The 26,671-nt window shown below is 51.8% G+C and overlaps 1 protein-coding gene across 1 annotated transcript in view; it reads right to left on the reverse strand.

Annotated features, from left to right (window-relative positions):
• The window catches only part of MOSMO (modulator of smoothened), a 159,069-nt gene that overhangs the window by 18,166 nt on the left and 114,232 nt on the right, over positions 1-26,671 (reverse strand). The window contains exon 2 of the mRNA XM_078665063.1: positions 23,297-23,509. Coding sequence (XP_078521189.1) covers positions 23,297-23,509 — 213 coding nt within the window. The remainder of the gene's footprint in view (positions 1-23,296; positions 23,510-26,671) is intronic.

Raw genomic sequence — 26,671 nt, forward strand, 5'->3', positions numbered from 1 at the left:
AGCTCTTATTTACAGCATGTACTTGTTTGTGGTTTAAGGGAGACTTCAGTGTTGATAACAAACCTTCCAATTTTTACGTTTAAAAAAAAGCTAGATTCTAGTAAAAAATTTCAGGAATTTACAGGGCTAATGGTGTATGCTTCCTTCGGGGCCAAAGAAAAGTCTGATTCTAGACGAGTTTGAGGTACATTTTCCAGACCAACGCAGCACTTGAGTTTGTCCAGTCCTCTAGCTCCGCGCGGAAGTTGGTCACAAGATTGTATGGCCTTAGGAGTTTGAGGTACATTTTGATGATCCAATCTCATATCTTTATAAAAAATTGTGATAAGTCCACAAGAGGCAAGGGATATTTAATAAACCAAATATCCGAAGTTCAGTGTCATTAGCATGGAACACTATGGAGATTCTGCATCTGTGGCACAGGTAGAATAACGGCCATGCTTACGTTTTTTATAAGTCTCAGTGATCAAAATTTTACTCCGAAGCCCTTGTCTAGAGCAATCGAAAGTCAGGAGTACCACGTGCCAAAGCTGTGTAGGCTTTATTCCACATCATGCCTCTTTCGACCACCTGTCCCTTTATCTTACTATTTCATGTTCCTTTTCATCCTGGCTTTGTTTCTTGGTCACTGTATTTCAGTATTTCACTTCCTCCATCTTTCTTTCTTTTGTATTTTTCTCTCTTGCGAAGTGTCAAAGTCTAAAGAGTTGAAATATGTGTAGGTCACCAAATTTGAGTGCCGGTGGACCAACCTGCTACCACCGGCTCAAATTACACACTGTCAGTCAGTCAAATTATCTTTATTCGATTTAGTTAAAAATCATACAAAGAGCATAAAAACATATTATATACAAATAAAATTAAACAATTTCATTTCCATCGAATACATGTGACAGGGTGTTACCATAAAAACAGAGTTTAAAATCTATAAAAGCAATTTATACAGGAAAATTTACTAAATTCTTGCGTGTTCTTGATCTAGCTGCCGCGACTAAGAAATTTGCCATGCAAAATGTAATGCGAATATTTTTCAATGATTGTAGGTAAAACATGGCTTGTCTCACCTGGGAGAAGCCAGCTTCCCTTAAAACAGGTAACAAATATTTTTTTCTCTGTTCAGAAAAGAAATCGCAAAACATAATAAAGTGCATGGTGTCTTGTGCAGAAAAATTATCACAAGTACAGGGTGGTGCTAACTCTGGTTTTGTCCAAGTATTAAAACTGCCCAAATAAAAGTGAATAAGGTTAAACCTAAATTTCGTTAAAAGAGACCTGTGAAACGAATTAGTGACAAAACATAAGTAAGGTTCAAGTGCAGGTGAATTAACTAACAGGTAATGGCATCTAACTGTAGGCTTTAACAATTCAGTTTCTTCACGGTTCATTCTTGCCCTTAGGATACATTGTTTTTTTTATAGTATCCACGTCTTGATTTGTTATACTAGAAGGGTCAGTAAATAAATCAGGCCGTCCCAGGTCCATAAAGGTTTTTTTTAAATAGGTCAACCATGGGATTGCACTACTATGCTCCAAGCACATGACATCTTTCATGATCAAATGGTTAAGGGTTAGTTCTGTGTTTAACCATGTCTTGAGCCAGTAGATTAAGGGCGCCAGTTTTAACCTATCCTGGACATAGTCCAATCCTACCTCCGCATGAGTGGAAAAAGTCGGGGTCGATTGGGGAAGGCACAAAAGAGAACGTAAGAATCTGTTTTCTGCCTTCTGGATATTATCCAAACGTGCATAACCCCATAAAGGCACGCCATATAGAGCCACAGAGAAGCATTTGCTGTTATACACCTTTACGATGGCTTCCATCGGTCTGTGGCCCAACCTTTTGGCAAAGCCCAGGAGGGCCATTGATGTCCTTGTCACCGCTAGGCTTTTGGCCCTTACCTGGGGTCCCCAGGTACCCTTGTTATCGAAGAGCACACCAAGGTAAGGAACACTGGTACTCTAGAGACTACCTCACCTTTACATCTAAATATTTTTACCCTGGCTCTTTTCTTCTGCGGGCCAACGACCATAGTGTGAGATTTGATTGAGTTAACCTTCAAGTCAAGATGGTCCATGAAGGTACCAAATGCATCCAAAAGCTGTTGAAGACAGACGCCAGTACGAGCTATAAGTACTGCGTCGTCCGCATATAGGAGAGCAGGGATCTTAACTTCTCCTACACGCGGAACGTCTCTCGCAGCCCCTTCTAAGTGGTTACCTAGGCCGTTGACATAAATTGTGAATAGCAGGGGTGCTAGTATGCAACCCTGCCTCACGCCCCGCTTCGAATTAAAGTGGGACGTACATCTACCTTCTTTAGTGACCCTCACCACAGCAAAGAGTTCTTGGTGGAGTGAGGCCATGAACCTGACCAAGGCCCCATCAATCCCCATACTCAAGAGGGTGTCCCATAACCTAGACCTGTTGACCAAATCGAAGGCCGAGGAGAGGTCCATGAACGCTAGGTACACTGACCCCTCCTTGGCCACCGTATACTTTGAAATCAGCAGGTGTAAGTTAGAGCACTGCTCAATCGTGCCTCTTCTCTCTCTGAATCCGTACTGGATGTCGGCCAAACCACCACAACCTTCCAGACTATCCCTTAGCCTAGCCAAAAGGACTCTACCCAAGATCTTAATTGCAGAGTCTAGAAGGGATATAGGCCGGTAGCACCCCGGGTCGTCCCTTTGCCCCTTTTTAAATATGGGGACTATTGTGGAAGTCGCCCATGTGGTTGGGGAGGGGGTGCTATTTGCAGCTGTAAATACGTTTGCTAGAATACTGGCCCATAGTTCTGGTGAATATATATAAAAATCAGCCGTTACCCCGTCTGGGCCAGGGGCTTTATTCCTGGAAGTGGCACGGATTGCTTTCTCAACCTCGGCCCTACTGAAGTGCAGAGGAGTGGCCTCAGGTAGGGTCATGTTGAGAGGTTGGGTGGTGGTACCATTATCTCCATAAACAGCACTAAAATGTGCCAACCACTTGTCATCTGGGCTGACACAGTCCGTGTCTAAGTTAGGTGAGTCAGAGAAGTACGGCTGGTTGATTACGGCCCAGAATTGCCTGCTGTCCCGCAAAATATAGATAGAGATTAAATTCTCCCAAGCCTCATTTTTGATCTTGTCCCGTCGGTTCTTAATGGCTTTTTTATAATCTTTTCTTAGAGTTGCAACCAGTGCCATGTCCCTAGGGATTGCTTTAAGGGCCAGTTTTAGGGATTTGTGGGCTTTTGAGCAAGGGGCATCAAACCATCTACAGTGATTAGTCTTTCCCTTCCCCAGTTTGACCAAGAGGTTTAAAGAAACTTTACTGCAGATCGTTTGGAAAGCATCCATGATGTCCTGTCCTTGCGAGGATGGATTGTGGCAAATCATGATCTGGTCATTTATCTGCGGCCCAATGTCAGCATAGAAATCATCAGGGACCACGTTCGCCCACTTCAGCCGTCTACCCATGTCAATTGAGCGTAGGGCAGGTCCAGGGATGACCTGTCCCGGCTTAGGGCCAATAAAGTCCCCCCATGCCACCACCAAGAGGACGGGATTATGGACACTAAGGGGGGGAAGGGACTGTGCGATAAGAAATAGTTCGGTTGAGAATGGCTGGGGTCACAAAAATGTAATCAATAATTGTTCCAGGCATTGTCCCCTTAAAAGTGGGTATTCTAGATTTCCCCTCCCTATTCCCCGATTCAAATAAGTTGAGGTTGGCCAAAAATTCTTCCAATTCTTCACCTGCTTTAGAGTGCTCAAAGTGAGACACCTCCAGACCCATAGTCTCCATGCAATAACTTGGGCCGCAACCATAGTCACAGGGGTGAATATTAAAATCACCCATTAACACATATTCATAGTTAGTATGAGTGTTATGACTGACTAAATTTAAAAACAGATCCAGTGCGGCAATGTTATCGCCACCACAATCCTTCTTGCCGGAATTATAAAAATTAATGAATAGGGTGCTCTTAGAAGGACTAATTTCCCTTTCTACAATCAGACAATTCGGGGAGTCATACTTAATCTGTTTCAGTGACCCTTTAAGATCAAGTAAAAAAAGAGTCAAAAGACCCCCCTAGCTCTACCTGCATTACTTGGACTTGCAGCTACAGCGAAACCTACGAAACCGTCCAACCAAAAGCGGTATGAGGTGTCCCAGGTTTCCTGCAGAGCAATAACATTATGGTCTGTAATGAAGCTAACCCAATCAGTGTCGTTCATTTTAGATCTAATACCTGCCACATTCCAGCTCAGGGTTTTGCATCCTGCTACTCCGTTTGGCTTTCTTTCCCCTACAGTCGCTGTTGGCTCAACGTTTGATAGTCAATCAGTATCGTCCATGCTGGACAGGGGGGCATAATGATTACTCAAACTCAGCCCACCATCCTCTATTAAATCCTGCGGGTTCTGTGGTTGGGCTATCAAAGGGACCTTAGGGACTATTGTTGATTTTGCCTTTAAGCCCACATTAGTGTTTCTACGTGCCACTGCTGTCCTCATGCCCTGCCATCTAGCTTGGTAGTTAGTTGTAAGTATGGAATGGGCTGGGAGTTGATAAAAAAAAGCCTAAAGGAACGGGTCTCAGGTGGTCCCTAATGGAAATCGCCGAACCGTCCCAGAACAACCTATCTGCTACATCGGCCCTACAAAAGTTTATTACCACACAGTCACCGTATGTATTTTTCGGTTGTTTACCAATCCAGCCCACCCTCCTGTCATGGATTATCATATCTGCGATGTTCTCTCCACAACATTTCTCAGAGCCCCACATTTTCACTTTGGCCATGAGATTCCCTCTCCCCTTCCATGAGAGGATCTACCCCAATGAACACTGCTACCAGAGGAGACGCCTCTGGGGGAAGATTACGTTTGTATGAGCTTGGAATGGCCCTCCCCTGAGGGTAAGATCCTCTGAGTTAGGCCCAATGACTGGATTCCCGAAGTGGGAGCATGAGCTGTCTGTAGGGGGGGGGAACTGGTATTAAAACCTGAGGCCTTCCATCTTTATGCGTAACGCTACTTGTGGGGAGTGTATCTGTCGTATTACCTACTGGTGCCATGACCCCACCCACTTCCTCAGGTAGACCTTTGCTTATTAAAGCAGAGTTGGAAGGTAGAGAGCATACAAGTCTATCAATGAGGGAACATTTCTTCAAAAGGCCTTCCAGGCACGTGTTTAGGGTGTCCACAATGTCTTTGGCAATTCCCACCAAGAGGGGTTCAATCCTAGCCACAAAAAGTTCAAGTTTATCCTCCAAGCTGTCCGAAATTCCAGTAGTATATGGCGTCGTGTTGACTTTTTCCCCTTTTTTACACTTATTTGTTTGAGGGGCCAGCTGGGCGGGCATGCTTGGGGATATGACAGATGAGGTAGGAACAATGTCATTACTCGTTAAACCCAGAGGGGGGGGATTTACAATAGTAACAAGTGGTTCCAAGGGAAGACTGGGTATATTAGTAGAGCCTGGCCCCACAAACTCCGATGGATGAGAAGGTGCTATGAGTCGAGGGAAAGTTGGAGCGATGCCCAGTTCTTGCTCTGCATTGGCAATCTCCTTAGTTAGAGCCCCCACAGCAGAGGAGAGGTATGACATAATGGAATTAGAATGCCTTGGTACCTTAGCGTTTTTACCCCCATCCTCAATAGTCAAATGTTTCTTCCTCTTACCTATTAGAAGACGTAGATGTTAGCGGGATAGCCCAGCCCAGCCCAGCCTAGCCTCCTTCAGCCCCGGACGGCCACAGACGGCCCACCCTTGTCCCGGGCTTCTCCCGGGCGCGACTCACGGGGCGAGAGTAGCGCGAGCCTCTTGAAGCGCCTCCGGGCGCGCTGCTGGCGTGTGAGGTGTGCGCCGGCCCCGGGTGTTGCTGGGAAGTGTAGTCCCCCGATGGGACTACTGCCGTTGCCCTCACTGCGTTCGTGGACTGCCTGCCGTTTCCCTCACGGCGTGAGGCTGTGCAATGTCAAGCCGCTGCCCAGCTGTCGGCAGAGCGGCGAGGTAGGACCTTCTGTGATTGTTTCCCCAAATTACACACTGAATAATCGGCATAAATAGATAAATAAGGCACGAAAAAGGTTAGAACCCAGTATGATGCAGTCATTTACATTGCTGGGCTGGGGACAAAGTGGACCCAATTTAGCTTGCTGAGATCCGTCTGTCATGATTGTATGTTGGAACAAGTTCCACAACCACGACTTCCCGAACAACGAGGTCGCAACCAAGACCTCGTCTAAACCACAACTTTTTTTCCCATGCATTCCTTTACCACGTTTTTTCATGGTAAAGGAATGTGTTAAAAAAAATGCTTTACATTTAATACCCCGATCCCCCCCACCCCTTAAAAACGAATTACACCCACCGTAAAAATACCCGCACACACTGGGGGCTAAGCTGGTGCTAAATTCTACTTTGACCTCCTCGAAAGGGCGCCTCGTGCTTTGAGCGCTATCTGGAGTCATTTTCGGGAGGTGCAGTTCACGCAGGTTCCCTCCCTTGGCAAACCGCAGAATCACGTCTCCGCTCCTGCGGGAGTGGGTCACTACTGTGGGATACACAAAACCCACCTAAATGGCATAGTCTCCCCGTAATGAAACTGCGCTCCCAGAATATTCAGACCGGGGGTCCCTGCTGGTGCCCTGCACTGCCACAGGGTCATCCGTTCCCGTGGTGGGCAGGATGTGTGCTTCTGGGATTGTTTAATAGCACCTCCTTCCTCCCACGCCAGAGGACCATTACAGCGCGATTTTCCACCCTCACCTTCCGACACCGCCCCCAGAACGAATGCTGGCCCGTTCATAATCCAGCACAACAGAGGGCGACACCTGCAGGCACCCTGCAGGCACAGCGCTGCCACACTCACCCTCTCTGGCGAACAACGGCAGATGCTTCGTATCAAACTTCATACAATTACAAAAATAAAATAAACTGCACCTGTGTACAAACGCTGACTGCGGAGAAGCAAAGGTACGAATGGGCATTGAATTCAACTAAAGATTCCACAATAATGTCAGCAGGCCTTTTCAGTCTGCCGTTTCCAAGTTTCCTAACGGGGTGGGGCGGAGAAGAGTGACGTGCCTTAACAGCAAGTCCGGGGGCGGAGATTAAGGTCAGGCTTTAGCAGTCTGGGAATTGTTGTTAAGAAAAGTCGTGGTTCAGGACTTAGTTGTTAGGAACTTCTTTGTTCAGGATTTTTCGTTGTTTGGACTTCGTTGTTCAGGTAAGTCGTATATAAACCTTCGTTGTTTAGGATGTTTCCCATCAGTCACAAAGGACTAAATATATTTGTTGTTGTTGGCTGAGACTACTAAAACGGTGGTCAGAAGCTCCGAAAGGAGAGTGTGGGTTTCCAACACATAAACCAAATGTTATTGATGTTAACGTCTTAACATCACATATAGGGCAGTCATAGTGTTAAGGAGCATATTACCATAACACAACATAGTAGCACCATCCTTATCCATTACATAAACCATAAACGTATCACCACCACCCCCAAAGGTCACGATATTTATGAGGACAATCCTTGACCTTATAAATGTGTTCCTTCATTTTGCAGTCTGTCCTTCAGCTAGATTTGTGGTGGGAGGGGGTGGAGCGTTGTGGCCTTGTCGAGTTCCAGCAACGTGCAGTACCCCCCCACCCCCCCTTTTAGGAATCGCAACACTATTCCTTTCTGCAGGTTCTCAAGGATACCAAGTGACCAAGTCAGATAGAGTGGTTCACTGGTCTGTTTATTATTTTAGAGAGGTTGATAAGCACACTAGACCAGTATCTTGCTATGATGGACAACTTCTGACTACATGGAAAAAGTCAGTGGCCCCACACAGGCTGCAGGAGAAAGATGGGAACCTACGAGCAAACTATAACTTTTGAGAGGTGAAATAAATACAGTATATAAGAAATTAAGTTGTATGTGGTGCAGACGAGAAGAGATAAAATTGTGTGGGGCCATGTATTGCTTCCCTCCACTCACATTAGTCCAGGGTAACCACCTATTCTCGCATTTCTCCCTGTGGGCCAGAAACCACTCTGAAGCATTGATAGGGAATGATTTATATATTCGGGAAACCCCTCCACCTCTTTCCCAATTAGGTAAGCTATCTTGGCTTCTAGTAGGTTAAATTCTGGCAGGTCAGTCAAAGAAAAGCCTGGTAGTAGGCAAATGCGTGTCAGAGCTGTAGCTATTTATAGAACTCGGTTTTGTGCAAGTCATAATCCAATTGTAGAGCCTGGAAAGACAATGTGCTTATCTTGCCAGAGATCTCCTTATTTAGATGTACCAATAAGATCCCATCTCTCAAAGCCTAGCAATCGGGCATTGTGAATTAGCCAGGCACCATGCCAATGGAGGGTCTAAAGCTTGGGCATCCTATACCGGCAGGTCCGGCACAGTGCAGCTCGGCAACAGAGAATGGTCATGCTAGTTACTTCTGGAAGAGTTTTATGGATTCATGTGCCGTACAACAGCCCTATAAATACTGTTAAGGCAATGATAGATATTTAGGATCGAAAAAGAGGGTCTTCAAACCCATCATAGAGCCAGTTGTTTAGGATAAGCATTTGGGAGGCCCAATAGTAAAGATGAAGATTCCCCCATCATGTGGATATATTTATTGAATGCGATCCAGGGGCCCAGATTTGAACCTTAAAAAAAAAAAAAAAACAACTTTAGCCTGCTGCATGGCAAACCAAGCCCAAGGCATCATTATCTGGATGTTTTGCAAAATATACAGGAATCATGGAAGAACCACCACCTTAAAAAAGTCAACCACCCTCCCCCAACATGTTTTGTGTGAGTTTTGGTCCTCAGTCTTAGCAGGCAACGGAGATACGTACGGTCAGACCATTAAACAAATTATATGCAGAGATATTTCAAGGGAAGTTTGTGAATATAAAAGCAGGACTGCCAGTTGGTTGCCTCTGTCTCACCTTTGATCGGTACACGGCCGACTAAGTTCAGTTAATCTGCAGGCCAGAGGCCTCACCCTATAGATCCAACAGTCACAAGCTTGGAGCCTGAAGGGTACATCTTCTATAGAAGGCATTACAATCGTCTGTGATCCTTGCCATTAATCTAGAGACACCACACCTGGGAGTCAAACCCCTAGCCCAGACTGTCAGAGGTGCCATCGTCAGGGTCAAGAGAAGTGCAGACAGGGTGCATCCTCATCAACATTGTAGGTGTTTCTCTTGAGATGGTCCGGTGGTCGAAGCAACCATTGCTTTTCTCTACATTGCCACGGGACGAGGTTGGTGGAGACCCCGAGCCTTTGTGTGTCTGATCCCCCTCCCCTCTCAGAGTTCCTTAGGAGAGTCACTTTTCCAGAATGGCCTGCCTGAGCTACTCTGGGCTGTTCCTGATAGACTCTGATATTGTTTGGCCCAGTTGCCCACCGGTTGCATTTTTTTTTCTCTTCCTTCTTCACAGATTGTGTTTTTTTCTCCTTGGACGCGCTGCTTTTAGGGGCTGGGGGGGGATAAGAATAACCAAGGATGCTGTGCTGGTAGTCGCTCGAACATGCTCGGCTTGATTTGAGTCCTTTGATGGCTTTTCAGTCCTTCTACTGGGGCGGGAGACCTTGGGGGTGGAACCGCGGGCTTATGAAGCTGCTGTGAAGGCTGCGGGGGGACACAAATTCTTCTTTGAAGTACCATGACTAACCTTAAGGGTCTTCCCCTACATGTAAAAGGGTTGAACTTCCCTAACACGCGACGCCAGGTGTGGCAATATTTACTTCTACATGATCCTGATGACGTTTTTATTCAGAAGACTCCATTGCTTCCTACTGACACTCGCCTCATGTCACACACCAAATACTCCACTCAATATTGGGCCTGCTCCTCTTCTAAAACAGGGGGGGGGGGGGTTGCTATCTTTGTTAAATCAGTTTGGCATGCAGTGATTCCGAAAGTTACGTCAGACGAAGGTGGGAGGTTTATTTAAGCATACATGGCCTGGGGTCGGTGGTCCCTAGCCTTTTTCAACATATACGCTCATAATCAACCGCAGGATGTTTTCCTACGCTTACACCTCAGGGAACTCCTGCAGGCAGTCACAACTCCTAGTGTCCTTGGGAGAGATTAGTATTTGGTGTGGAACCCGGAATGGGATTGCACTGTGCAATTGCACCAAAATGATGGGGTGATGTCGGCGATACTGCGGAATGCCCTCAACGACTTCGGTTTAGTTGACGCCTGGAGACACCTATACCCACATTCTAAAGACTACACTTTCTTTTCTCATGTGCATCCATCATATTCTCGTATAGATGATTGCTTTCGTTCCCTCCCCCTGATACATGCGCTGTGTAGTGCAGAGATCTACGATATATCCATATCAGATCATGCGCATGTCCTGATCGCTCTCCAACCCCCTAATTAACTCAAGGAACCCTTACCTCGTTGGAGAATGCCCCCTCAGGTCCTCCGGGACCCTGTGGATGTGGCTGATATCCGAAAGGAGATTGAAGCCTTCTTTCTTGCCAATACCCTCACGGACACCTCTGAGGACATTAGATGGGACGCTTTCAAAGCTACTATCAGAGGGGTCATCTCGTCTATATCGATCACCCAGACCCGAGAGGCTCAGCTGGTTGAAACCACCCTTTCTAAAGATATTAAAACCTTAGAATGCAAGGACCACATGCAACCGTCCCTTCGCAATAAGCGGCAACTGGCTGAACTACGAGGCCAATTACGCTTACACAGCACCAACAAGGCAGAGCGACTCCTACTCACCCCCAAGCAGAAATTTTACACGGGGACAAGGTTAGGGCATGTCTGGCACGGAACTCCGAGCCAGACTGTGCGAGCCCACATCGCTAAGCTCAAACGTCCAGGTGGCACCTGGCCCATTTAGGAGGCAGATAAAAGCCTGGAGTTGGAGAATTTCTATAGGGACCTCTACACGAACACTCCTTGTCCTCACAAAGCTGTCTCTGCCTTTATTGAATCTTGCCCTTGGGACTCTATTGATTCTCATTTTACTAAATTGTTGGAAGATCCCATTACTCATGACGAAATTGCCAAAGCACTGAAGCAGCTCCCGATTGGTAAATCCCCGGGTCCCGACGGTTTGCCGGTCACTTTTTTCCGTTTTTTTTTATCTGCAACTTCGAGATCACATGCTCCATCTTTTTAATAGTTTCACAGATAGCTTGGGCTTCACTCCCAACAATGAACGAGGCGGAAGTAGTGCTTATTCCTAAGCCAGGTAAAGACCACACCCTACCCGTGTCATTTTGTCCAATCGACTATCCACACACAAAGAGACCCCCACACACACAGAGCCCCCCGACACACACACACACACAGAGCCCCCTCCCCCACACACACAGCCACTCCACACACACACAGAGGCCCCCCCCACACACAGCCACACACACACACACACAGAGCCCCCTCCCCCCATAGAGCCCCCCCCACACACAGAGCCCACCCCACACACAGAGCCCCCCCCACACACACAGCCCCCACACACACACAGCCCCCCCACCACACACAGTCCACCCCACACACACACAGCCCACCCCACACACACACAGCCCACCCCACACACACACACACAGCCCACCCCACACACACACACACAGCCCACCCCACACACACACACAGAGCCCCTCCACACACACACACAGAGCCCCTCCACACACACACACAGAGCCCCTCCACACACACACAGAGCCCCTCCACACACACACACACACACACACACACACACACAGAGCCCCCCCACACACACACAGAGCCCCCCCACACACACACACAGATCCCCCCCCCACACACACACACATCCCCCCCCACACACAGAGATACCCCCCACACACACACAGCCCCCCCCACACACACACACACTGAGCCCCCCACACACACAGAGCCCCCCCCACACACACAGTGCCCCCCCACACACACAGAGCCCCCCCACACACACAGAGCCCCCCCCACACACACAGAGCCCCCCCCACACACACAGAGCCCCCCCCACACACACAGAGCCCCCCCCACACACACAGAGCCGCCCCCACACACACAGAGCCCCCACACACACAGAGCCCCCACACACACAGAGCCCCCCCCACACACAGAGCCCCCCCCACACACACAGAGCCCCCCTCCCACACACACACACACAGATCCCCCCCCTCCCACACACACACACACAGATCCCCCCCCCCCACACACACACACAGATCCCCCCCACACACACAGCCCCCCATACACACACACACAGAGCCCCCCATACACACAGAGCCCCCCCCACACACACAGAGCCCCCCCACACACACAGAGCCCCCCCACACACACACAGAGCCCCCCACACACACACAGAGCCCCCCCCACACACAGAGCCCCCCACACACACACACAGAGCCCCCCCCACACACACAGAGCCCCCCCACACACACAGAGCCCCCCACACACAGAGCCCCTCCCACACACAGAGCCCCTCCCACACACACACAGAGCCCCCCCACACACACACAGAGCCCCCCCCCCCACACACACAGAGCCCCCCCCCACACACACAGAGCCCACACACACACACACACAGGGCCCCCCACACACACACACACACAGAGCCCCCCCCCCACACACACACACAGAGCCCCCCCCCACACACACACACAGAGCCCCCCACACACACACACAGAGCCCCCCACACACACACACAGAGCCCCCCACACACACACACACAGAGCCACTCCACACACAGAGGCCCCCCCCACACACAGCCACACACACACACAGAGCCCCCCACACACACACAGAGCCCCACACAGAGCCCCCCCACACACACACACAGAGCCCCCCACACACACACAGAGCCCCCCCACACACACACAGAGCCCCCCCACACACACACAGAGCCCCCCCCACACACACAGAGCCCCCCCACACACACACACAGAGCCCCCCCACACACACACACAGAGCCCCCCCACACACACACACAGAGCCCCCCCACACACACACAGAGCCCCCCCCCCCACACACAGAGCCCCCCACACACACACACAGAGCCCCCCCACACACACACAGAGCCCCCCACACACACACAGAGCCCCCCACACACACAGAGCCCCCCCCCACACACACACAGAGCCCCCCCACACACAGAGCCCCCCCCCACACACACACACAGAGCCCCCCCCACACACACAGAGCCCCCCCCCCACACACAGAGCCCCCCACACACACAGTGCCCCCCCCCACACACACACAGAGCCCCCACACACAGCCCCCCCACACACACAGCCCCCCCCACACACAGCCCCCCCCACACACACAGCCCCCCCCACACACACAGCCCCACACACACAGCCCCCCCACACACACAGCCCCCCCACACACACAGCCCCCCCACACAGACACAGCCCCCCCCACACAGACACAGCCCCCCCCCACACACAGAGCCCCCCCACACACAGAGCCCCCCCACACACAGAGCCCCCCCACACACACAGAGCCCCCCCACACACACAGAGCCCCCCCACACACACAGAGCCCCCCCACACACACAGCCCCCCCACACACACAGCCCCCCCACACACACAGCCCCCCCACACACACAGCCCCCCCACACACAGCACCCCCACACACACACAGAGCCCCCACACACACACAGAGCCCCCACACACACACAGAGCCCCCCCCACACACACAGAGCCCCCCCCCACACACACAGAGCCCCCCCACACACACACAGAGCCCCCCCACACACACACAGAGCCCCCCCACACACACAGAGCCCCCCACACACACAGAGCCCCCCACACACAGAGCCCCCCACACACACAGAGCCCCCCACACACACAGAGCCCCCCCCACACACAGAGCCCCCCCCACACACACACAGAGCCCCCCCCACACACACACAGAGCCCCCACACACACACACAGAGCCCCACACACACAGAGCCCCCCCACACACACACACAGAGCCCCCCACACACACACACAGAGCCGCCCACACACAGAGCCCCCCCCACACACACAGAGCCCCCCACACACACACACACACACACACAGAGCCCCCCACACACACACACAGAGCCCCCCCACACACACACAGAGCCACACACACAGAGCCCCCCACACAGAGCCCCCCACACACACACACAGAGCCCCCCACACACACACACAGAGCCCCCCCCACACACACACACAGAGCCCCCCCCACACACACACACACAGCCCCCCACACACACACAGAGCCCCCCACACACACACAGTGCCCCCACACACACACACACAGAGCCCCCCGCCCCACACACAGAGCCCCCCACACAGCCCCCCCCACACACACACAGCCCCCCCAACACACACACAGCCCCCCCACACACACACAGCCCCCCACATCCCCCCCCCACACAGGCCCCCCACACACACAGCCCCCCCACACACACAGCCCCCCACACACACACAGCCCCCCACACACACACAGCCCCCCACACACACAGCCCCCCCCACACACACAGCCCCCCACACACACACAGCCCCCCCCACACACACACAGCCCCCCCCACACACACACAGCACCCCCACACACACACAGCGCCCCCACACACACACAGCGCCCCCACACACACACAGAGCCCCCCCCCACACACAGAGCCCCCCCCCACACACAGAGCCCCCCCACACACACAGAGCCCCCCCACACACACAGAGCCCCCCCACACACACAGAGCCCCCCCACACACACAGAGCCCCCCCACACACACAGAGCCCCCCCACACACACAGAGCCCCCCCCACACACACAGCCCCCCCACACACACAGCCCCCCCACACACACAGCCCCCCCACACACACAGCCCCCCCACACACACAGCACCCCCACACACACAGCCCCCCCACACACACAGCCCCCCCCCACAGACACAGCCCCCCCCCACACACAGAGCCCCCCCACACACACAGAGCCCCCCCACACACACAGAGCCCCCCCACACACACAGAGCCCCCCCACACACACAGAGCCCCCCCCACACACACAGAGCCCCCCCCACACACACAGCCCCCCCACACACACAGCCCCCCCACACACACAGCCCCCCCACACACACAGCCCCCCCACACACACAGCCCCCCCACACACAGCACCCCCACACACACACACAGCGCCCCCACACACACACAGAGCCCCCCCCCACACACAGAGCCCCCCCCCACACACAGAGCCCCCACACACACACAGAGCCCCCCCACACACACAGAGCCCCCCCCCACACACACACAGAGCCCCCCCACACACAGAGCCCCCCCCCACACACACACACAGAGCCCCCCACACACACACACAGAGCCGCCCACACACAGAGCCCCCCCCACACACACAGAGCCCCCCACACACACACACACACACACACAGAGCCCCCCACACACACACACAGAGCCCCCCCACACACACACAGAGCCACACACACAGAGCCCCCCACACAGAGCCCCCCACACACACACACAGAGCCCCCCACACACACACACAGAGCCCCCCCCACACACACACACAGAGCCCCCCCCACACACACACACACAGCCCCCCACACACACACAGAGCCCCCCACACACACACACACAGCCCCCCACACACACACACAGCCCCCCCCCACAGACACAGCCCCCCCCCACACACAGAGCCCCCCCACACACACAGAGCCCCCCCACACACACAGAGCCCCCCCACACACACAGAGCCCCCCCACACACACAGAGCCCCCCCCACACACACAGAGCCCCCCCCACACACACAGCCCCCCCACACACACAGCCCCCCCACACACACAGCCCCCCCACACACACAGCCCCCCCACACACACAGCCCCCCCACACACAGCACCCCCACACACACACACAGCGCCCCCACACACACACAGAGCCCCCCCCCACACACAGAGCCCCCCCCCACACACAGAGCCCCCACACACACACAGAGCCCCCCCACACACACAGAGCCCCCCCACACACACAGAGCCCCCCCACACACACAGCCCCCCCCACACACACACAGCCCCCCCCACACACACACAGCACCCCCACACACACACAGCACCCCCCCACACACACAGCGCCCCCACACACACACAGCGCCCCCACACACACACAGCGCCCCCACACACACACAGAGCCCCCCCCCACACACAGCCCCCCCCCACAGACACAGCCCCCCCCCACACACAGAGCCCCCCCACACACACAGAGCCCCCCCACACACACAGAGCCCCCCCACACACACACAGCACCCCCACACACACAGCCCCCCCACACACACAGCCCCCCCCCACAGACACAGCCCCCCCCCACACACAGAGCCCCCCCACACACACAGAGCCCCCCCACACACACAGAGCCCCCCCACACACACAGAGCCCCCCCACACACACAGAGCCCCCCCCACACACACAGAGCCCCCCCCACACACACAGCCCCCCCACACACACAGCCCCCCCACACACACAGCCCCCCCACACACACAGCCCCCCCACACACACAGCCCCCCCACACACAGCACCCCCACACACACACACAGCGCCCCCACACACACACAGAGCCCCCCCCCACACACAGAGCCCCCCCCCACACACAGAGCCCCCACACACACACAGAGCCCCCCCACACACACAGAGCCCCCCCACACACACAGAGCCCCCCCACACACACAGCCCCCCCCACACACACACAGCCCCCCCCACACACACACAGCACCCCCACACACACACAGCACCCCCCCACACACACAGCACCCCCACACACACACAGCGCCCCCACACACACACAGCGCCCCCACACACACACAGAGCCCCCCCCCACACACAGAGCCCCCCCCCACACACAGAGCCCCCACACACACACAGAGCCCCCCCACACACACAGAGCCCCCCCACACACACAGAGCCCCCCCACACACCAAGCCCCCCCACACACCAAGCCCCCCCACACACACAGGGCCCCCAGACACACCGAGCCCCCCCACACACACAGGGCCCCCCAGACACAGAGCCCCCACACACACAGGGCCCCCCAGACACAGAGCCCCCCCCCCACACACAGAGCCCTCCCCCCACACACACACAGCCCCCCAGACACACACACAGAGCCCCCCCCACACACACAGAGCCCCCCCCACACACACAGAGCCCCCCACACACAGCCGCCCCCCACACACAGAGCCCCCCACACACACACAGAGCCCCCCCCACACACAGAGCCCCCCCCACACACAGAGCCCCACACACACACAGAGCCCCCCCACACACACACAGAGCCCCCCCCCACACACAGAGCCCCCCCCCACACACACACAGAGCCCCCCCACACACACACAGAGCCCCCCCCACACACACAGAGCCCCCCCCACACACACACAGAGCCCCCCCACACACACAGAGCCCCCACACACACACACAGAGCCCCCCCACACACACACAGAGCCCCCCCCACACAGAGCCCCCCACACACACAGAGCCCCCCACACACACAGAGCCCCCCGCACACACACAGAGCCCCCCGCACACACACAGAGCCCCCCACACAGAGCCCCCCACACAGAGCCCCCCACACAGAGCCCCCCACACACAGAGCCCCCCACACACAGAGCCCCCCACACACAGAGCCCCCCACACACAGAGCCCCCCACACACACAGAGCCCCCCACACACACAGAGCCCCCCACACACACAGAGCCCCCCACACACACAGAGCCCCCCACACACACAGAGCCCCCCACACACACAGAGCCCCCCACACACACAGAGCCCCCCACACACACAGAGCCCCCCACACACACAGAGCCCCCCACACACACAGAGCCCCCCACACACACAGAGCCCCCCCCACACACACAGAGCCCCCCACACACACACAGAGCCCCCCACACACACAGAGCCCCCCACACACACACAGAGCCCCCCCCACACACACACAGAGCCCCCCACACACACACACACAGAGCCCCCCACACACACACAGAGCCCCCCACACACACACAGAGCCCCCCACACACACACAGAGCCCCCCACACACACACAGAGCCCCCCACACACACACACAGAGCCCCCCACACACACACACAGAGCCCCCCACACACACACACAGAGCCCCCCACACACACACAGAGCCCCCCACACACACAGAGCCCCCCACACACACACAGAGCCCCCCACACACACACAGAGCCCCACACACACACACAGAGCCCCCCACACACAGAGCCCCCCCCACACACACAGCCCCCCACACACACACACAGAGCCCCACACACACACACAGAGCCCCCCACACGCACACAGAGCCCCCCACACGCACACAGAGCCCCCCACACGCACACAGAGCCCCCCACACGCACACAGAGCCCCCCACGCGCACACAGAGCCCCCCACGCGCACACAGAGCCCCCCACGCACACACAGAGCCCCCCCCGCACACACAGAGCCCCCCACACACACAGAGCCCCCCACACACACAGAGCCCCCCACACACACACAGAGCCCCCCACACACACACAGAGCCCCCCCACACACACACAGAGCCCCCCCACACACACACAGAGCCCCCCCACACACACAGAGCCCCCCCACACACACAGAGCCCCCCCCCACACAGAGCCCCCCACACACAGAGCCCCCCACACACACAGAGCCCCCCACACACACAGAGCCCCCCACACACACACAGAGCCCCACACACACACACAGAGCCCCCCACACACACACAGAGCCCCCCACACACACACAGAGCCCCCCACACACACACAGAGCCCCCCACACACACACAGAGCCCCCCACACACACACAGAGCCCCCCCCACACAGAGCCCCCCACACAGAGCCCCCCACACAGAGCCCCCACACACACAGAGCCCCCCACACACACACAGAGCCCCCCACACAGAGCCCCCCCCACACAGAGCCCCCCACACACACAGAGCCCCCCACACACAGAGCCCCCCACACACACAGAGCCCCCCACACACACAGAGCCCCCCACACACACAGAGCCCCCCACACACACAGAGCCCCCCACACACACAGAGCCCCCCACACACACAGAGCCCCCCACACACACAGAGCCCCCCACACACACAGAGCCCCCCACACACACACAGAGCCCCCCACACACACACAGAGCCCCCCACACACACAGAGCCCCCCACACACACAGAGCCCCCCACACACACAGAGCCCCCCACACACACAGAGCCCCCCACACACACAGAGCCCCCCACACACACAGAGCCCCCCACACACACAGAGCCCCCCACACACACAGAGCCCCCCACACACACAGAGCCCCCCACACACACAGAGCCCCCCACACACACAGAGCCCCCCACACACACAGAGCCCCCCACACACACAGAGCCCCCCACACACACAGAGCCCCCCACACACACAGAGCCCCCCACACACACAGAGCCCCCCACACACACAGAGCCCCCCACACACACAGAGCCCCCCACACACACAGAGCCCCCCACACACACAGAGCCCCCCAGCCTCAATAGCTATTATTGTACTTACGCAAATTTCCTGTATCTCATTTCAAAGACCACAACCTCTCCTTTGAAACTCATGCCCTTATAACCTAACAATGTTCAACCATCGCCATGAACATACACCCCTTCCTGCCACTAATAGTAACACCCAGCTCCTTTTAATCCACCAGGAATAAACTGGAATAAATCCAAGTAACGTCTTCATTGAGGGGTGAAGGTAAACCTGCATTCATACACAAAGTGCGCCTTATTGCACACACATAAATAAGCTATATACACATCAGTGCATAGATGTGCGTGCAGTAAACTATACATTGGTTCACAAATGTACTTGCAGTGAGATTAGCTATGCATTAGTGTTCTTGCCACCGTTCACGGTGCCTCGGAGGTGTGCACACACTAGTGAATGTGTGGGAGATGAGACTTTTGAATGGGCAGCAGCACCATGAAAGGAATGCAGACTAGACAATGCAGAGGGCCCGGGCGCCTCCGGTCATTTGCAAAATCAGCAGCTTCCTCCATGCAAAACAAAGGAAACAGAGCCACCGCGTGCAAAAACGCACTATTCTTTCTCATTTTAGCCAGGGTTCCTACCGTAAAACTGGACATTTGTGAGTCATGGCAAAACAAACATATCTGGCCCAAGCCGTTTCAAAGTATAAACCGGATCCCAACCATGACCCGCATTCTTATATGAAACCATTGGTGTAGTTTTGCTAGAGTTGAGAATGAAAGTTTTGCTAAGGAAAGTCTGCTCTCAGATATAACAACTTCCGGGGACTCGAGTCTCCAGGCCCAGCAATGTATCACCGCATTTAATATATAACCACATTTCGCGAAGGACATTCGCATATTTATCTTGCCTGCAGTGCCCGGAGAAAACAAAACAGGAGATGAACGTGACCCTACCTCATCCGAACCCCGAGCAGACATCTCCCGCCGGCGCCTCCGACCTGCTGAGAGGAGCTGAGATCTGGTGGGGGTCAGACCAGTGATTCAGCGCCACACACCGCTTCTTCCGCTCTGGGTAAACAAGAGAGTGGATGGGGGCTGGGTTGGGCAGGGCAGGAGGAGACCGCCACCCTCGTGAATGAGGCCGGGGGCACCGTTACTTTCTCCCGGCAGTAAACGCACGGAGCTGGGAGGATCCAGAGGTACCGACTGTGATGAGGGCACAGCAACTCCCGCAAGGGCAGAGGCACCTCTCGCCCCCCCGCCGTGCAGAGCCAGCACACGTGCACCCTTTTTTCACTCGTGTTTTGATGAATTATGACCATTTCTCGAGGGTTGTTAGTCACAAAGACGCTTTAAATATATCAAAATGAAATTGATACACACTGCTGTGCACACCAAGGAAGTCCAGCAAAATCTGGTTTATAACAAGAGAGGAGCGCTCCACACCACCACGTTTCTCCGAGGTGAAGCAGAAATGCCTCGGAGAAACGCACCCTCATTTTCGGATTCGGGGGCGTGTTTTTCTTTCTCTCCTCTTCCCATTGGCTGGAATGTAAAATTCCAGCCAATGGGAAGAGGAGAGAAAGAACATGAAAAAACACGCCCCCGAATCCCAAAATGACGGGGCTTAAACGAACAGACCCACCTCTTCTCCAAAGGCTGGCCTCCATTTAGGAAGCCAACCAATGGAGAAGAGGGGCGGGTTCAAGCCCCACACTAGAAAACATAAGATCTCGCTGGCGAGACTTAAAAAACGGTCTGTTTTCACAGAAAAAATGTGGCATGTCCACACTGCGTTTTGGTTGGTGTCCTGTCGCGGGCACTAGGCCTACCCACACATGAGGTACCATTTTTATCAGGAGACATAGGGAAACACAGAATCATAGAGCAACTGTTATTACCTATTGACTTTCAATGCATTTCTGCCTTCCAAATGTAAGACAATGTGCAAAAAGAAGTCACTTTGAAAAATGTCCTATAATTCACATGCTTGTATGGGTACCCACAATATCAGAGATGTTCAAATAGCTACTGTTTCTAAACTCTATATTTTGTTCCCATCGTTTTCGAAATTGCTTACCATCTACAGACTGTTTGAAAACTTTAAAGTTTACATTTTGCTCATTATTTATATACACTTCATTAATCTGTTATTTAATTTTCTAAGCAGTTGCAGATCCCATGAGTAGGTTTCGCAGACACTCCGGTGTCACCAAGCCACAGGTTAAGAACCACTGCTCTAGTCAACCAAACTTGGGACAACTTTCACCCATTTGGAGACCAAACCAACATCAGTTGAACACTCCACTGCTCGATCAATACACTTAATTCGCCACCATGTATTTAGTAGTAGAGATCAACATATTAGCACTCAACAAAACACCTAAGGTAAACCGAGAAATATAAGTAGATGAGTGAAAATGCCCTGGAGGCTCATACACACGAGTGGATAGTGCTTTCAATATTTGAAAAGTGTGGTAACTGAGCCTTGACATCCATAATTTCCATGGAAACAGATTCAATCATGAGATTCTCAAAGACCCTTCATTCTTTCCTAGTTAAAGTGAAGAATGTATGGCCACAAAAACACAGAGTGATCACAGTGACTCCTACTTTCCGCCTGAGCTTCATGGGAAGAGTTTTTCAATCATCATGATACGTGTTATCCCAGAGACGTTGGATGAAATCCAAGTGGATGGATAGAGTGGTAACTAGGTGATGGTAACAGCAAGCAGAGACCACCTCTCTACATGTCATTTTGGGCATCGTTTTGAAACTCAGGCCTGTCAGCCACTAATAAATGGCATAGGGTGCATTAGTCCAATTACAATTAGTTCAACGGTTTCAAACCAAGTGCTCCAAAATTCATTGGGTAGTCTCACAAATGCCCAAGACTTGAAATAATGTAATGAAAGATCGAGATAGCCATCCTAACAACAGTGCACCTTAAGGTTGGTTGCATGCTCCTGTTCAAGCTTGCAAAGCATTTATTTGGTTCTTCCTAGAACTAACACTCTGGTGCATTTAAGATTGCTTCAAGGATGCCAGCTGTAGTCTTCACTCATAATTGCATGCAGATGAGTGGGAGTCTAAGGATAATTGGGTTTAATGTTGAGAGGTAACGTAGGAGGGGTGTAGGATTTCTGGGATGGTGATGTCAGGGTTTGGTCATGTGGGATATCAGAGGGTGTGTGTGGTGCTTGCATTGTGACAGGTTGCACAGTGCATGGGATATGAATGTGGTGCGTGAGGGTGGAGTCTATGCAGTGTATGTGATGGAATCTATAGTGTGTTTAGGGAGGCGATGGATTAGGAATTGGTGAACCGGGGTGCGGAGTGTGTGGGGTGGGAAGATGTGCGTTGGTGGTAAGGTGGAGGTACAACGAGGGTGAGCAAGTATGCGAGTTGGGGAGAGGATATCATATCAAAAGGGGAAGAAAAGAGAAAGGGAAAAAAGAACACAGTTATTCAGTGGCCTACTACCAGAGTAGCCTGAGCTATCTGCCACAAACCGAAGAACTCTTGCAACTCTCTCCAGACAACCCCTACAAGGTGAGGGGTCAGCATCTTGAGCCCCTTCCTACTCTTAAGCAGGGGATGGGAACAAATCACAAATATGTATAGAGTCAAAAGTACAAAAGCAACTAAAATCGGAAAACACGTTTGGAGGTCATATGCAAAAGAGGACATACTATATAGACTGTCAATCAGAACATATATCTATCAAAATAATGAGTACTAAAAGTAATTGCATAAAACACAATGTGCAAAGTAGACTCTGCCACACCTTCAGACTAATGTTTAGTCAAAAGCAAATGAGAAGAGTCAAACATCAACTTGAATAGACTTACTTCCAGTAAATGCTATCCACCGAGCATATTTAGTCGCCTCTCTTCGCCAGTGGGAGGCCACTAGCAATCCACATGTAACAGTCAATGAAATAATGCCAAGAATAATGAAAAATAGTGTTGTGACCCATTCCGGGGGAAGCCGGGGTGGGATACAAGTCCGGTCACGTCCATGAATAGTTTGACACTGGCGCACAAGGCCAACCGTGAGGGCACCTGCAAAAATTAAATATATAATTAGTACAATTATATTCAAGTAAAAGTAGGTCACAAGAACCAGTGTTATTTATTTGATAAAAACAAACTGGCTGCAAAGCATTTCTATTCCTTGCCAACCATTCTAAAACTTTGTTAGGCTGTTGAGCACTTGAATACAATCATTTTAAACCTCCATATGCCAGATCCAGTTACTGGTAGTGGTAATGTGATACTGTGAGAAGATGGGAATGGCAAACTGTGTCACTATCTTACTACAGGAAATTAATGCCCAGAGAGGATCATAGAGTGTGCGATTGGTGATTTTCATTTGAGGTTATAGGTCTTCAGCCAACGGAAACTAGGATCGCCTAAGGAAAAAATCCCCCTTCTCATATCACCATAGCACATCTTAACAAGCATTAGCATAGATAATAGATCTCGCCCTTTGGAACCTTATAATTGGTGAGCCATGCAGCACATTATCCTGGGTGCTACAACACCTACTGTTACTTTGTGAGAGACAGAGACAGTGCCCCCCCCCCCCAGGTAGGGCAAGTCTGCAACTTAAAGGAATTTAAATTATGCCTTCACTAACTGTCCCAGTCGGCGAAGCAATGGAACAAACCTATACTGATTAATGACCAGGAATGGCATGATGCATGTTACTGGGTTCTTTTTGCAGCTTTTCTTTCTGAAAAGTGCAAGTATATGCAGGTTGAATTGGTCTTACTCTTTGTTATTTCAACATGCTTCCTGTACTTTTGAATTGCGTTTATTAGTCTGTATTAACCAGGTTTTACCACGCCCAGTGCCTAGAAGGAGGCCAAAGACGCTCTTTTCAATGTTTGCTGTGTCATGGAGGAGTACTTAAAGAATTAAAACCACCTAATGCGTCAAAAAACCTAAAATAATTCAATGAAAACGATCTAATAATCATCAACTACCTTCCGGAGAAAGCCTTGAGCACATAATGAGCTAATGGCGCATTCGAAAACAGCATCAATACATTACATAAAAAGTATGTTATGTTATAAAAAGTGTACACCTATGGTAGAGCTAGTGGCTTTGACAGTCTTTTTTAGTGAACTTATTTAGCAGCTTGGCTGTGCAGCACTGCTAATTGGTAGGACAAAAGCACGTGCTGCATCACAGTTCTTTTTTTATGGTGGGGGGGTGGGAGGGGGGGATGGAGGAGAAAAGTAAGACGACAGAAAAACCAAAGTGGAAACAAGAATGCAGAAGAGGATCAGGAAAAAAAAACAAGTAATAGGTCTACCATTTGGGACCTTATAAGTGTTGGTGTTGTTGCACCAAGGATGTTCTGCTGCATAACTAAATACTTATAGGGTCCATAAAGCAAGACCTATTGGCTATGCCAATGCTGGTTTGTTTTTTGTTGCTGTTTTGTTTAAGTTGCCAGATCTACAATAGCTGGACATGGTTTTTGTTAACAGTTCTTTGCATCAAATGAACTTGTTTATATTGCTCTGAATGCGGTTTCAATTCTGGTTGTAGGAAGCAGTCATTAATTCAGCTGATTTCTCGGCGTACACGGGACCAGGTGAATTCGTTGGCGGCCCTTGCCAGAGATTCTGCCGACCACTGTAGCGGCTCTCCCTATTCCTAATTATTGAAGAAGCAATTAAGTCGCACTACACAATACTTTGCTGCCTTCATTTACATAGTGAATTCAGAAATCTTTGATCACTATTTCGGCCCGAGTCTAATTTATTTGCGGCCTACCAGGATTGGAGCCGGTTGGCCCAGCCTTTTGATGCCCTCCCCATGATAAACCTGCCCCTCCACACCCCCCACATCCTGATGAAGTTCCCGCTTTAAGGTCCTACGGTTACCTATCAATATATCTGGGGTCGAAACGTCGACAGACCTAAACCCCCTACCAGCTTGCCCAACCATCATACAGGATATTCATACAAGCGCATTTAGCATGTTTTCTGACTAAAGTAGTTATGAAGATTGATTGACTTTCTCTACAGCTGGCTCTATGATGAAGCCAGGGTTTAGCAATCTATGTATGCATATTTTTGAGTTGTGAACCAGCATTTTGTACTGTGTTAAAACCTTGCACTTTTTTTCCTACTTCACTTATCACCCCATCTCACCCTTTCACTTGCTGGGGCACCAATCTACCATCAATATGATAAAGTAAAGTATTTATTACGTACTGTACCCTTAAACACACTGTGATTAAAGAACAGTGTGCTAATGTAATACATACATTTGTGTTTCTATTCTTTACATATATATTTGTATTCCTATGTTTTTGCCTGCTGAGCATGGGCAGACACTTCTATAATCAAAAGACACTCTGTCTAAGGATTTCTTTATAAAGTGCTATACATCACCGATATATATAAATAAAGCAGTCCTGAACAGGGTACCCTTCCCATTTATAATACAAAAAACTTGTGAGTTCGGGATATCAATTTATTAGGATTTATTGATCAACATAGTAGAAAAAACAAACAATAAATGTCCACAAACTCTACAACTTCCTAAGCCGCACACACACAATCTTTCAAACAATCAGGAAAATACTGACTCAGACATACTCATACATTACGACAGATAGCAATATATTAAATAGTGCCAAACACAGTCATGTAATCCAACAAGAGGTTCACATCAATAGAAAAACAAGCATTGGAAATGCAATAGGACTCGCATTAGGAAAGTTTGAGCTATTGGTCTTATAAATGAATTTTTTTTTAGGTGTTATTTTTTAAGATAGCTAAATTAATAGCTTTGTCATTTACAATGCCAATAGTTATAACTTTCGCAAATGTGACACCTATAGCATTTGTAATGCAACATGTTTTGTATTTACGTGACTTAGATGTATTGATATTACAAATAACAATGGCTTTTAAGTCCAGAAGAGTTGCTTGCAGGCCCTGTGTTTCTGTCAAGGGCCAGCGCCTGCTCACGACACCGATGTTGAAATCTGGTTTTGAGAATCACATGCTGCTTTCTTCCATCGAAAAGATGTGGTGTGTTTGGTGGCCAGGCACACACTATTAGCATTTGAGTTTGTATTTAGTCGTCAATGAGAGCTTCTTTTGTGAAGCAGAATAGTGCTCAGGATTAGCGTTAGTCGACAAGTTTTAGTTTTCACCTCGAAGGATAACGAAGGAGGTTTGGATAAATCTTGCTTTTATC

Source organism: Lissotriton helveticus, chromosome 10, assembly GCF_964261635.1.
Source record: "Lissotriton helveticus chromosome 10, aLisHel1.1, whole genome shotgun sequence".
Taxonomy (NCBI): Eukaryota; Metazoa; Chordata; class Amphibia; order Caudata; family Salamandridae; genus Lissotriton; species Lissotriton helveticus.